The sequence below is a fragment of the Gambusia affinis genome, linkage group LG10 (genome assembly GCF_019740435.1).
Source record: "Gambusia affinis linkage group LG10, SWU_Gaff_1.0, whole genome shotgun sequence".
Classification (NCBI taxonomy): domain Eukaryota; kingdom Metazoa; phylum Chordata; class Actinopteri; order Cyprinodontiformes; family Poeciliidae; genus Gambusia; species Gambusia affinis.
In genome coordinates this window covers 2,322,847-2,334,489 of record NC_057877.1, presented here as the reverse complement: position 1 = coordinate 2,334,489, position 11,643 = coordinate 2,322,847, and the positions used below count along the sequence as shown (strand labels likewise).

Below are 11,643 nucleotides of genomic sequence, written 5' to 3'. Positions count from 1 at the left end.
AGGAGGAGGAGGAGGAGGAGGAGGAGGAGGAAGAAACTGATCTGCTCACAGATTAAACGTCTTACACCAAACTGTCAAACATTTTTAATATGCATAAATAAAAGTTATGCTACAGCTAAATATATTTATTTTATTTTTTTTCCACCCAACTTTAGTCCATGATATCTAAAGCTGAGTGGGGAGCTTCTGGAGCAGGTGAGGCAGTGATGGAGAGACTCTTCTCTCCATCACTGCTCTCTCTCTCCCTCTTTCTCTCTTTCTCTCTATCTCTCTGTCTCTCTCTGTCCTCCTCAGCTGCAGCAGCTGGCTCAGTCTGTTCCCACTGGCCGGTTGCGCGTCCTGTGCGCCTGACATGAGCGCGTTGTGCGAGAGTTACCACTCCAGGGAAAAGGTGTTCGTGGACAGCTTCACGTGTCCGAAGGCGGGGGGCGAGTCCACGGCGGTGTTCTGCTGCGGCTTCAGTGACTTGAAGTACTGCTGTGATGACCCGAACAGCTTCTTCCCGTACGAGTATGGATACATGTGGTGGCTGAGGTGAGGGATCACTGTGACTGTGCGCAGAGGTGGAGCTCAGTTTGGGTTCAGGAGGTGATCAAACTGCCTGTTGCTCAGTTCGGCAGCAACCCACATGTTTCAGGAGCAGACTGGTCTCTGCGTTCCTCTCTGGCCTGGCTCAACTGGACACCTCTGGTTCGCTCAGGAACCATTTAGCCTGCGGCGTTTCCGCGCAGTGAGGAATGTGGATGTTGTGTTGTTTTATGTCAGATAATAACAGCGGAACTGTTTCTGGGTTGATTAAAAACGTTCAAACAACAAACCGGTAATAAAACCAGAATCTCGTTAACACTTGGAGTTTGATTTATTGGTGAGACTCCATTAAAATGTTTAATTATAGTTAATTGCAGCGTCTGTAATTAATAAATTGCAATTAATAGCTATTCAGGCGCTAATAAATAAAAGATAGCTAAAATGCTTATTTTAGGAGAATACGCCAGTGCACAAACGCTCAATGTAAAAGCCTCGTTTGCTCCTAAATTATTGAATAAATAGCAAATAGAGTTCAACAAGAGAGATGTGTTTCGTTTTTAATCTGTTATACCATCAGATTGGATCAAAGTTCTGTTTTATCGCTTCATCTTTCCAGTTACAGGAACTCCTGATCATTCATGAACTTCTTCAGAAATGTCTCCAATAGATGCTCACATTAATGTTAGACTCCGTGCTGCTGCTACATGTTTAGCACTGAGATGCTATTTTAGGCTTGAATAGCTTCAATGATAGGCTAACTCCTTTCAGCACAAGTTGAACACATAGTCTTTTCCAGCAAATGGTTTTTGAGACAGACGTTGACGCCCAATGGACCAAGAGAAGTAAATGCCTGTACTTGTATAGAGTTTTATCAACTCCAGAGGATCCTAAAGAGCTTCATGCCACATTCATCCATTCACACAGGGCAGCTGTGGCTACTGCCTGACAGTAGCCACAGCTGCCCTGAGGCAGTCTGGCAGAGGAGAGGCTGCCAGGCCCGGGCCCCTCCTGGCCCTCTAACCAACACCAGCACTGCAAATATGGATGACATAACCAGAAGTGATTTTATGGGATCAGTGTACCTCTTTCACTCTACATGTATTAAATCAACTCTTAAACTTTCAATAATTTAGTAGTTGTTTCAACTCTAATTACTTGCCGTAAACCAGAAAAACAAGAAGGGTACACTGATCTCGTAATGAAGCTGCAGAATCTTATTTTTTATAACCCTGAAGACGTTTCAGAGTCGAATCCACAAGTCAGAAGAGACTTTGTCGTCCATCACTGCTGTTTGTGTGTGGATGTCGGTTCTGCATCAGATAAATGGACATACCAGAAATGCGTGAATACAAAAGTTCTGGACGGAAACTTTGTATGTTAGAACAAAAAAGTGGATTAATTGCATTCAAGTTTTCTGTGCCTTAAGATCCATGTAACACTTCAAAATCAACACTTTAAAGTCACTGTTGTAGTTAGAATAATTCCATGAAGGTTAGACTTCTGCTGCCAGATGGACTCAATGAAATATCATGATTTTTGCCAGATTGTGAAAACATTCCTAAAGACGTGTTATTTATTTAAGAAGTAATTCATGTTGCTATTTCATTCCACACCTGCAGCACACACGGACTGAAGCAGCCTTGGATCACTCCAGGTGTCTGCCTCTGCTCTGTCGGAGCTGGAGCTGAGCTGCATGTCGCTTTGTAGCTAAAACATCTTTGCCAAAAATGGGTTATGAGCTGAGCAGTCACTGAGTACATTTGCTTTTATATGTTTATGAATTGAATATGGTGTTTTAGTCCCCGCCTGGCTGTGCAACAGTTCCCAGGTCCAGGAGAATTACTGGCTCTGGTCTGTGTATGCTGGCCACTATGCATCGTTATGTGGCATTATGTGTAATGAGCTCGAGGTCGCACCGTAGACTCTATTGCTGCATAATGTATATCCTGGGAAGCACACCAGAATCTCAATATGTTATTATGAGCGTAGATGTTTCAGCTCAGTTTATGCTGAATGACTGTTGCTTTCAGCTGGTCGGTATGCATGTGTGAGTGTGTGTGCGTGCGCCTTTGTGTGTGTCCGGACAGTGAAACCAACAGAACCAGCATATTTTCAGTCCAAATTATCCAGCATGTTGTTAATGGACACATTAATCTGAATCCGACATCCAGCTCGGAGTCTCTGAGTGGAAACTGGACCGGGTTTCCAGGTTGGCTGATTTTTTTTGACTCAATTTTCGTTCTTGTATTTGCAGAATATAAAGGTAATCACGTGAAATGATCTAATAAAAGATTAAACAGGCTTTATTTTTCTCGTCATAAAGCAGATTCTGCCTTATCACTGCTACGCAGACAAAAAAGTTGTCAGCTTTAATTACTCGACAGACGTGCAGTTTTTATTTTGCAAAATTGGAAAAGAGGTGCAAAACTATCTTTCTTGCAGGAAGCCGAAGTTCTGCAGCTGCGAGCGGAGATAAAGAAACCTTCTAGTCCCGCTCTGTTGTTCTCTGCTCTAAGCTTCCTTCTGCTGTGCCCTGCAGCCTCGGAGCTCTTGTGGGTCTCTCGGTCGCAGCTGTGGTCCTGCTTGCTTTCGTCATCACTCTGTGCGTCCTCTGCTACCTGTTTGTCACCACCAAACCCAGAGGTCTGGACAGCGGGCTGCCCCTTCGAGCACCAGGTACTGTCTCCAGATGCAGCGTCTGTGCGGAGCCCAGTCTACTCAAACATTGATATGCTTCAAATTATTCTGTAGTCCACTGACAATAGTGTTGGGGAGTGGTGGGGGGGATGGACTGGGCTGTAAATGTATTTCCAAGGTCTTAAACTTAATATACAGAATAATGCCAATAGTTTTAGCCTGTCTGTCTTCACATACTTGACATTAAGTGTTACCCCACAGTGTTCATCACCCTGGGGTTTGAATAATTTTGGGAAGAATTCAGTGGCTGTAGAGGATCCTCTCTGTGTGATAGGCCTCTTACTCGTGGAATGTGCTTAAAATGACGTTTCAAGCTAAATTTACTTAAGTTCCAGAAGTGAAATGCTTTAAACATGTTTTCAGTTTAGAATTGCTGAGTGGGAAGTGATTGAAATTCTAACAATAAGCTCATTGTGGCAAGGTAAAAAAAAATCCAGGCAGCATCAACAACCAAGTAGGAGAAATATTCCAAGTTTGAGTCTCACTCTTTAGCTCTGTAACCTCTTCGACCCTGGAAAGAATGAAGCAAGAACAGGAAGTAAATGACTGGCTGCTGGATGCAGATTTACATGAATCAATCAAACTAAGAATTATTGAGTCTGAATGTTGTCAACCAGCTTTATTTAAAAATTGAAAGGCTGATTGCACCTTAACTGGTTGTTGCCCATTTTTAGAGTTTTCAGACTCTGAAAATGTTTGGATTAGCTGAGTTGGCAGCTGGAGGGATTGATGTATCTGTTTGTGTAATCAGCTGGCCAAAGATACACTTTTGTACATTTGGCCAGGAACGACCCATGGTTTTAAGAGACCTTAAACAGACGTTAGAATCATTTTCATTATCCATAGAATAGTGCAAATTAAAACTCTGACAATAAATTTGCTCAGTGGAGGTACGCCACTTTTGAAAAAACTCAAGTTTTTCAATAAAAGGTTTTTGCGCTTGGATGAGTTGGTTTTTCAGCCTTATCATATTTCAGAAAGGTTGCAAAGAAAACACTTTTTTTGCATCTCCTGAGTCACATGATCTGTTGAGAAGTTAAGTTTCGTAAGTTGGAAGTTACGAAAACGACAAAGAAGACAACAGGAAGTGGCAGCAGGATGATGTTTTTTTTCTCTGCTGCAGCTCTGCTACAGCTGGAGCTGCAGCAGAGCTCTCACAGCATCACACATTCATGAAACGTTGCATGTCATTCGAATATGTTGAATCCGCATCTTGAGTAGCGGGGAAGAGAGTGTGACCACTTCACGTATTCCAATCATTTTTAGTTCAATTGTGTCTTGGACATAATTTTTCTAAGTTGTATGTTTTTATGTAATAAAGTAATGAAAGGTATGTTTTAATCTCAATGTCTCTTTTTAACCAGCAGCGTTTTGTTCCTCTTCTGAATTTGCTGCAGTATCAGTTAAGAAATCAACATCAGAATTCAGCAGCAGATAAAGATGAATTACTAGAGCATCAAAGGAAGCGTTTATTGGACTCGTAATTCAGAGGTAGTTGCATTAGCTATACATTGTGTCTGTATCTAATAAACATCATATCCCATACCTCAATATAATAACAGAGAGAGGACAACACATCAAAATGAAAGCATTCAAAATATGAATCACGGCTCAGGAAATGAGGACCGTAACTATGTGTTGTACATAATGAGGACACAACACAATGCCCTCCATCTTAGCAGAAAAAAAAAGCTAGGTGTCACAGAGTGGTTGACTTTATCTTCTGGAACTGAGGCCCATCAGATCTCAGTTCCAGAAGATAAACTGGAACTGAAATCCCGAAAGCAAAAACATTATTTAGCAGAAAACTTCCCATGCTTGCATGGAACGAGTTTTCTGACAGCCTCCAGTAAAAAGGGATGATGCAGAAGTGTTTCAGGATCACAGCTGTTTCCTTAGAGGACGCTCCAGTGAAATGAAAGGACTTCATTCCCTAAATGAGTTTGGACATCACAGATTGAGTAGAGCAGTCACCAAAAAGGTCCTCTACAACTTTATTCTCTCTTTATTGAGAGAAAAATGATCCTAACTTTCCCTTTATTTGGAAACGCCAACAATGTTCCCTTATCAAACATAAATAAATGTGTGAAGGAGGAGAGATCCCCACCTCATTTTAGCTAAAGGGAACTACAGATGCTACAGATGTCACTTTATTGAAATAGAAAGAACAAAATGTGAAAGTGAAAAAGGCAATTCTGACAGCACAAAGTGTCTTTGTTATGGAGGAGTCGATGTGCCGGTATCATGTGCACAGTTGGAACAAAAGGTCCACTGAGAGACGATTGGCTTCTTGAAGGAGAATGACGTCTGTTTGGCTGTTTGTGTGCTGGGTACATCAGTGATGATTGAAGAAAATGGATTCCCATTGAAAAACCTGGTTCTCAACACCCAACTGTGTTACTCTTTCATCCAGAGGAAAACAAAGACAGCTATGAGTTTATGGATATGGACACATAGATTGTAGAAAACAACACGACTGTGTCAAGCGGCTTAAAGGGGCAGTATTATGTAAAATCAATTTTTTAAGCTTTACATCATGTCATGTTATGATTCTTTCATGCATGTTTGAGAAATCCTTTAATCTCCATGGCAACCATTCAGCTGTGCAAAACGTCTGGGTGGACATAGCTCTGCCTTTAAAACTCAGCTCTTCCTTAAAGTTACAGTTTCCAAGGAAGGTTTCCTGAGGAAATGTGCAAAAGATGAATGAATGAGTTGAGTAAAGAAACTGTGGGTAATTTGTTTCTTTCTACATGGATGACTGTTTGGTGTTTGTGGCTCCTAATAACAAAGTGTGACTCTGGATGTATAGTCATCTCAGACCATGGGCCGCTCTATGAAACTACTCTCTACAGCCTGTTTGTGGCGCCTTATTGCTCTCAGAATAGGTATTTTTGACATATGTTTCATCTGAAGGTAAATTCTTTGGAGCAGTTCATCACATCCCAGGAGTGTCATCTTTGGCATTATGGGACACTTTGAACAAATGTATGGGGGTCATAATAATTTCATACAGCAAAAAAGGAACATCTTAAACAACTAACCAAAGAGCTTCTAAATGTGGATAAGTTATACCGTAGATCTTCAACAGCAGAAAGTTTGGCAAAACACTTATCACTAAAACCGAATTTGAGGACCATTCGCGTAAATAATCCATGTAAAACATGCGACCTTCCAAAATCGTCAAAATCGTCAAAATTTTACGGTGAAGGAACCTGCCCAAGTCGTCACATATTGACGCGAAGGGTATACCCTTCGCGTCAATATGTGACGCATGGTCAGACGGCGTCCCAACTCGTCAATATATGACGAGTCGGGTGTGAGAATGTGTTGCATCTTCAGAAGGTAACCCCAATGATTATGTTCCCTGATCAGACAGGATTTGGAATAGATTCATATTCTTTTAACATCAGCCACCGGTATAACATTCTATACCACTCATCTACATCCAGAGTGCATCTCGCATTTTTTCAGACGAGGTGCCGGCTTGCTGCGGGCCGGTTCTAATATCATCCCAGGGGCCGTAGAAAATCTTCTCGCGGGCCGGATGTGGCCCGCGGGCCTTGACTCTGACATATGTGATCTAAAGGGAAAACAACAGACATCAGTGTTGGATCATGGAGGCGGTGGAGGTTAGGAAGCAAACCCACACAGCCACCTACCGCAATGAGGGACCTTCTACCCTTTCTACACATGGAATAACATCGTCAAGCAAAAAGTCAGCAACAGTAGGCGGTGTTAGTTCATCGTCATAGTGATGGGTTGATGCTCCCTCTGGAAACATCCATGACACCTCTTCAAGTTTTCCTTTTTCTGGTTTTTCAGACTAAGAGAATACCATGGAAACATGTCAGGTATGCCTGAAGAGACAAAGTAATCCGAGCGTCCAATAGCAAAAGAAACTTTAAGACATTCTTGATAAAAAAAAACTGTTTAACCTTTATTGCTGCCTCTGTCTTGGGTGCAAAATGTTATCTTGGTCTCAGTTGGGATTTAAGAAAATATTTTGTGAAGCACAGCTTGAACGTATGTGGGTCAAAACCAAGGCTACTGGGTTTGAGCCATTTCTCGTCCTCTTTATGAATTGTGCCTTTCCTCACAGTAGGCCATTCAAGCTTAAACAGGTTAAGTTCCTTTGATAAATCTGTTGGAGAAGCAGCAATATGTCTTTCATGCTGAATCCAGGTTCAAGTTTTGTTTTTTTTTTGTTTTTTTTTCAGACTCCATCATCAGTCAACAAGGCGCCGGAGCCAGCCACAGCAGTGCCCCTGCTGGCCCACAAGGCCTCAGGAAACACTTTGTTAGAGGGAAGCTGGATTGTGACAACCAGCAGTCAGACCCCGACCGCCTTTTCCAGCGCTGTTTCATGGCCACTGTCACATCCATCAACGTGGAGAACCCAACATAGTGCGACACTTTTTTCAAAATTTTGGATTTGAGTTCATGTCTTTTTTTCTTCTCTGCCCCTATAGTTTAATCTGAGTTGTTTTATTTTATCAACAAATACATAATTGTTATGTAATTCAACAGAACAAAATTGCAAGTGCAAAAACCTTATTGTGGCCCCCATCTGTGGGAAAACCTGAATTGCAAGTCAGATTTTTGACAGGCAACATTTAGTATTTGAGCTTTAGTTTGTAGCTGTTTAATTAGTTAACATTCAAGTAAGTGTTTCCATTATATCTGTCTTGATTAAAAAAAAGTGAAAGCTAACAATGAACAAAAATTGAAATACCGAAGGAGGTTTATTCTTGTCTCATTCTCTTCCTCTTTATCAGAACGTATATCAGAACCGTTTATTCCGTTTATTCCGTTCTGTTTATCAGAACTGAACAGGCAGATGGAAAGCTGGTTCTCTAATAGGAGAAAAGTGAACACTTGCTTTTCTGGGATTGCTGATTTTAAGCCATTTTTTGGTATATGATTTACTTCATGTCCTTAATTACATGTACTTTTATTTAGAAGAAACAATGTGAGGAGTGAAGTTTGTTCATCATCATCTATCCTGTAAGTTTACACATTCTGCTCTAGAAATCCAGACTCAGTTCCCTAAAAGCTGTCAGTGTTCTTTGAGATCTGAATAGATCTTATAACTTCAGTCCATTAGCACATCATGCTCGTCTTTTCTCTTGCATCATTTACGCAGGTGCACAAATTTAGCTCAACTGCACCCACATCAACACCATACTAATGTTGTGTGTGTATTTCTAGTTCTATTTTTAAGGATTCAGGGATAATGGTGTTTGTCTGTATGGCCCTGGCATCAAAGGAGGAAAACCTTTCCAACCTGAAGATGTCAAAATTAGTTTTTTGGTCTTATTAAAAGAGATTCAATATGGGGAAAATGATGATTGAAAGTATATATTTTGGGGATTAAAGTGCCTGATATCTTTAAAGCTCCAGAAAAAAAAGCAACATGCAGTTTTTAGGGCACCTTGGGTTTCAAAAATACACTCATAAAGGTTAAGCACACAAATAGCTTAGTGGAATGAAATGGTTGAAACAATATTTTACTGTTGTGAGGATTATTAATATCAGATTAAATAAGCACCACCTCCACCTTGGACACAGGTGAGGATGTTATCAGAGTGTTATGCAGCCATTCTATCCTTTTCTACACTATGTTGGCACAGCTGTTGTAACTGTGTACCAGATTATCACCAACTCTAATCCAGGTCTGTTCTCTCTCTTAACAATATTGGCGGAACTGATTCTCTTTTGCATCATTGCAGGTTGCATTCACAGCCTGCAAATCAAACTTTTTCAAGGCAGTCTGAACAGCCCATTTCCAATCTTTTCATCCACTAAAAAATCTGTGTCTGTATTGCATATAAGACACAAATAGAAAACAGACACACTGTGAAAATGTGCATCCATATTTTCGTGGCATCTCCAGCCTGAACTGTTATGTTTTTAATCCCACTTTTACGTCATTAACATGAAACATTCTGAAGAAACCAGATGCTGTAAATCCGGACCTTAGCAATGTTTAAACTTATGTCTAAATGTACGTGCATCAAGCTTTGGCAAGTATTTCTGCAGTTAGTCAGTCAAAGTTTTATTTCAAAACAGAAAGTACGGTAACTAAATTATTCAGTTTTATTAGATATGTAGTTTAATGATATGTGGTAAATGTTCAGCATTTGTCACTTTCTCAGCTCGGACTGTAAGTGCCAAGCAGACCATTTTTTTATTCTGCTAATATTAAAGTCGTTGCTGAAAAGTGAAGGAAAACAATGAAGCAAAAATTCCTTTGCTAATTCTTAGAAGCATTAGTAATCCTGCTGAAAAGTTTTGTTGAGAAAACCCTCTTACACACTCCAATCATGTTTCAAATGGTCATAAGGGACCAGTTCCATTATGACCAGTTCCAGTTAAAATGGAACTGGTACCTGAGGCACCTGGAAAGCCCACAAAGTTCACCTGCAGAAAAAACCGAATAAAGTATTTAAAGAATTAAGTTTTATTTAAGTTTTGGCTGATTGGTGTAGATAGCTAACTATGCATTTCCATTCCTGTCCCAGTTCAAAATATGGTCTTAATTAGAATTTGACATTTGAGTATGATTTGAGAATCTTCATTGCTCACTGGCATTTCACCAAGGATATTAGAAAATATCTTACGCATATTACAGCAAACTAATTTAATCTGGGCCCTCAAAAATGAGCACACTACGGATAAATTGAGCAACTCGGAATTGCAGGGATGTGATCCTTTTGAACTGGCTGTTTTCCCAAACGTTACCAGTTCACATCATTCATACAAATGGGGCTCTTCTTTATAGACAGACCAATGGCAGTTGTCTAAGATTGAACTCACGCAGAGGAAAATGTAAATATTAAAAGTTTATTATGGCTGCTAAATATTTATCTGTGTGGCGTCTTGTTGTATAAGCTTATCACTTTTGCTTTTGTTCAGATAGGAGAATGTTTTTTCTGCCTTTTTAAACCTGAATGTACATTCACATTGTAGTTTTTGGCTGTTGAATCAAGCATGGAAAACTACTCACCAATAGAAGAATATGGTGGAATGAAGTTAAGTGCCTCAATGCATTCTCTACATCTCTTCGCTGAGGATGCGCATGGTTTTCAGCCATGTACACTCATGGCTGAAAACCGAGATTTGGTTCTTTGTCATTGGCTTTTTGACCAAAGAATGTTAGGCGTCTATTTCAGATCTCAGGAACTTGCGTCAATCCCTAAAAATAAGCAGAAAATGTCTCTTGAACTTTGACGATTGTTTGTTTTTAGCAGCATAGAAAAAGAAATGGCTTTATGTGACCTTAGTTGTGACATAAATTATACAGTGAAGCTAAAAATATGAGCTGTAACACATGCTAGCAAAGTGATTTTGTGTCTTGGGCTAATAAGCAAACAAGCTAGTATTTCTTTGTGAGCCTCCAACCATCCTGTTAGCAATTATGTTTGCCTTACTGAAAAACAAGCATCTAATTTTCAAAATGTTTGTGGTTGATACTTTTCTATTTTAATCACCAAGAATACAAAATGTTTTTGTTTGTTCTCTGCCCGGTTTAATGTGCTACTAACTATGCCCCAAATTTCCGACTCTGTAACAAATCCTAGATCCTTGTGGTCCCATTTAACAGTCAAATTTAAACTGAAGCTTAAAATGTGGCAAATAGAAAGCAAATATGTTTTGTTGTATCATTTTTTCTTCTATTTTATGAAGCTTTTAAAAAAAAATTGTTTTCTATCTGCATTCCAAGAACCACACTTTTGCCACCCATTGGTGCCTGAAGAAAATTTTACTTCTTAGCTTACTAAGAAGTAAATGGCCATTTTAATTTAAGCTTTAAATTTGGCTTTTGATATTGATCAGGGGCTGCACAGTTGGCAGAACTGTTGTCTTGCAGCAAGAAGGTCCTGGGTTCGATTCCCGGCCCAGGGTCTTTCTGCATGGAATCTGCATGTTCTCCCTGTGCATGGTGGGTTCTCTCCGGGTTCTCCGGCTTCCTCCCACAGTCCAAAAACATGACTGTCAGGTTAATTAGTCTCCCTAAATTCTCCCTAGGTGTGAGTGTGTGTGAATGGTTGTGTGTCCTGTCTGTTTCTGTGTTGCCCTGCGACAGACTGGCGACCTGTCCAGGGTGACCCCGCCTCTCGCCTGAAACGTTTGCTGGAGATAGACACCAACACCTCTCCTAACCTCACTAGGGATAAGGGTTTTAGAAAATGGATGGATGGATATTGATCAGTAAATGCAAAACAAAGAATTACTCTACAATCCAGCTTTTATTAATCCTGTAAGGTGTTTAAATGAAATAACTCTCAACAGAGCTGCTGCACCACATTGTGTGGTGCCACATTGTGGCAGGTAAGGTTGGATCTTACCTGCTTTAACCTAGTTGTCCTGTTGTGTTGTGCTGTCAGAAAGAAACAAATCTTGTGACACATGAAT

At 40.3% G+C, this 11,643-nt stretch overlaps 1 protein-coding gene across 1 annotated transcript; it reads left to right on the top strand.

Annotated features, from left to right (window-relative positions):
• Window positions 1-340: 340 nt before the first annotated feature.
• On the top strand, window positions 341-11,178 carry LOC122838001 (protein shisa-like-2A). The gene is made up of 3 exons (XM_044128255.1): window positions 341-534; window positions 3,068-3,204; window positions 7,446-11,178. Exons 1-3 carry the CDS (start codon window positions 353-355, stop codon window positions 7,631-7,633), a joined length of 507 nt encoding a protein of 168 aa, XP_043984190.1. The 5' UTR covers window positions 341-352; the 3' UTR covers window positions 7,634-11,178.
• Window positions 11,179-11,643: the final 465 nt, after the last annotated feature.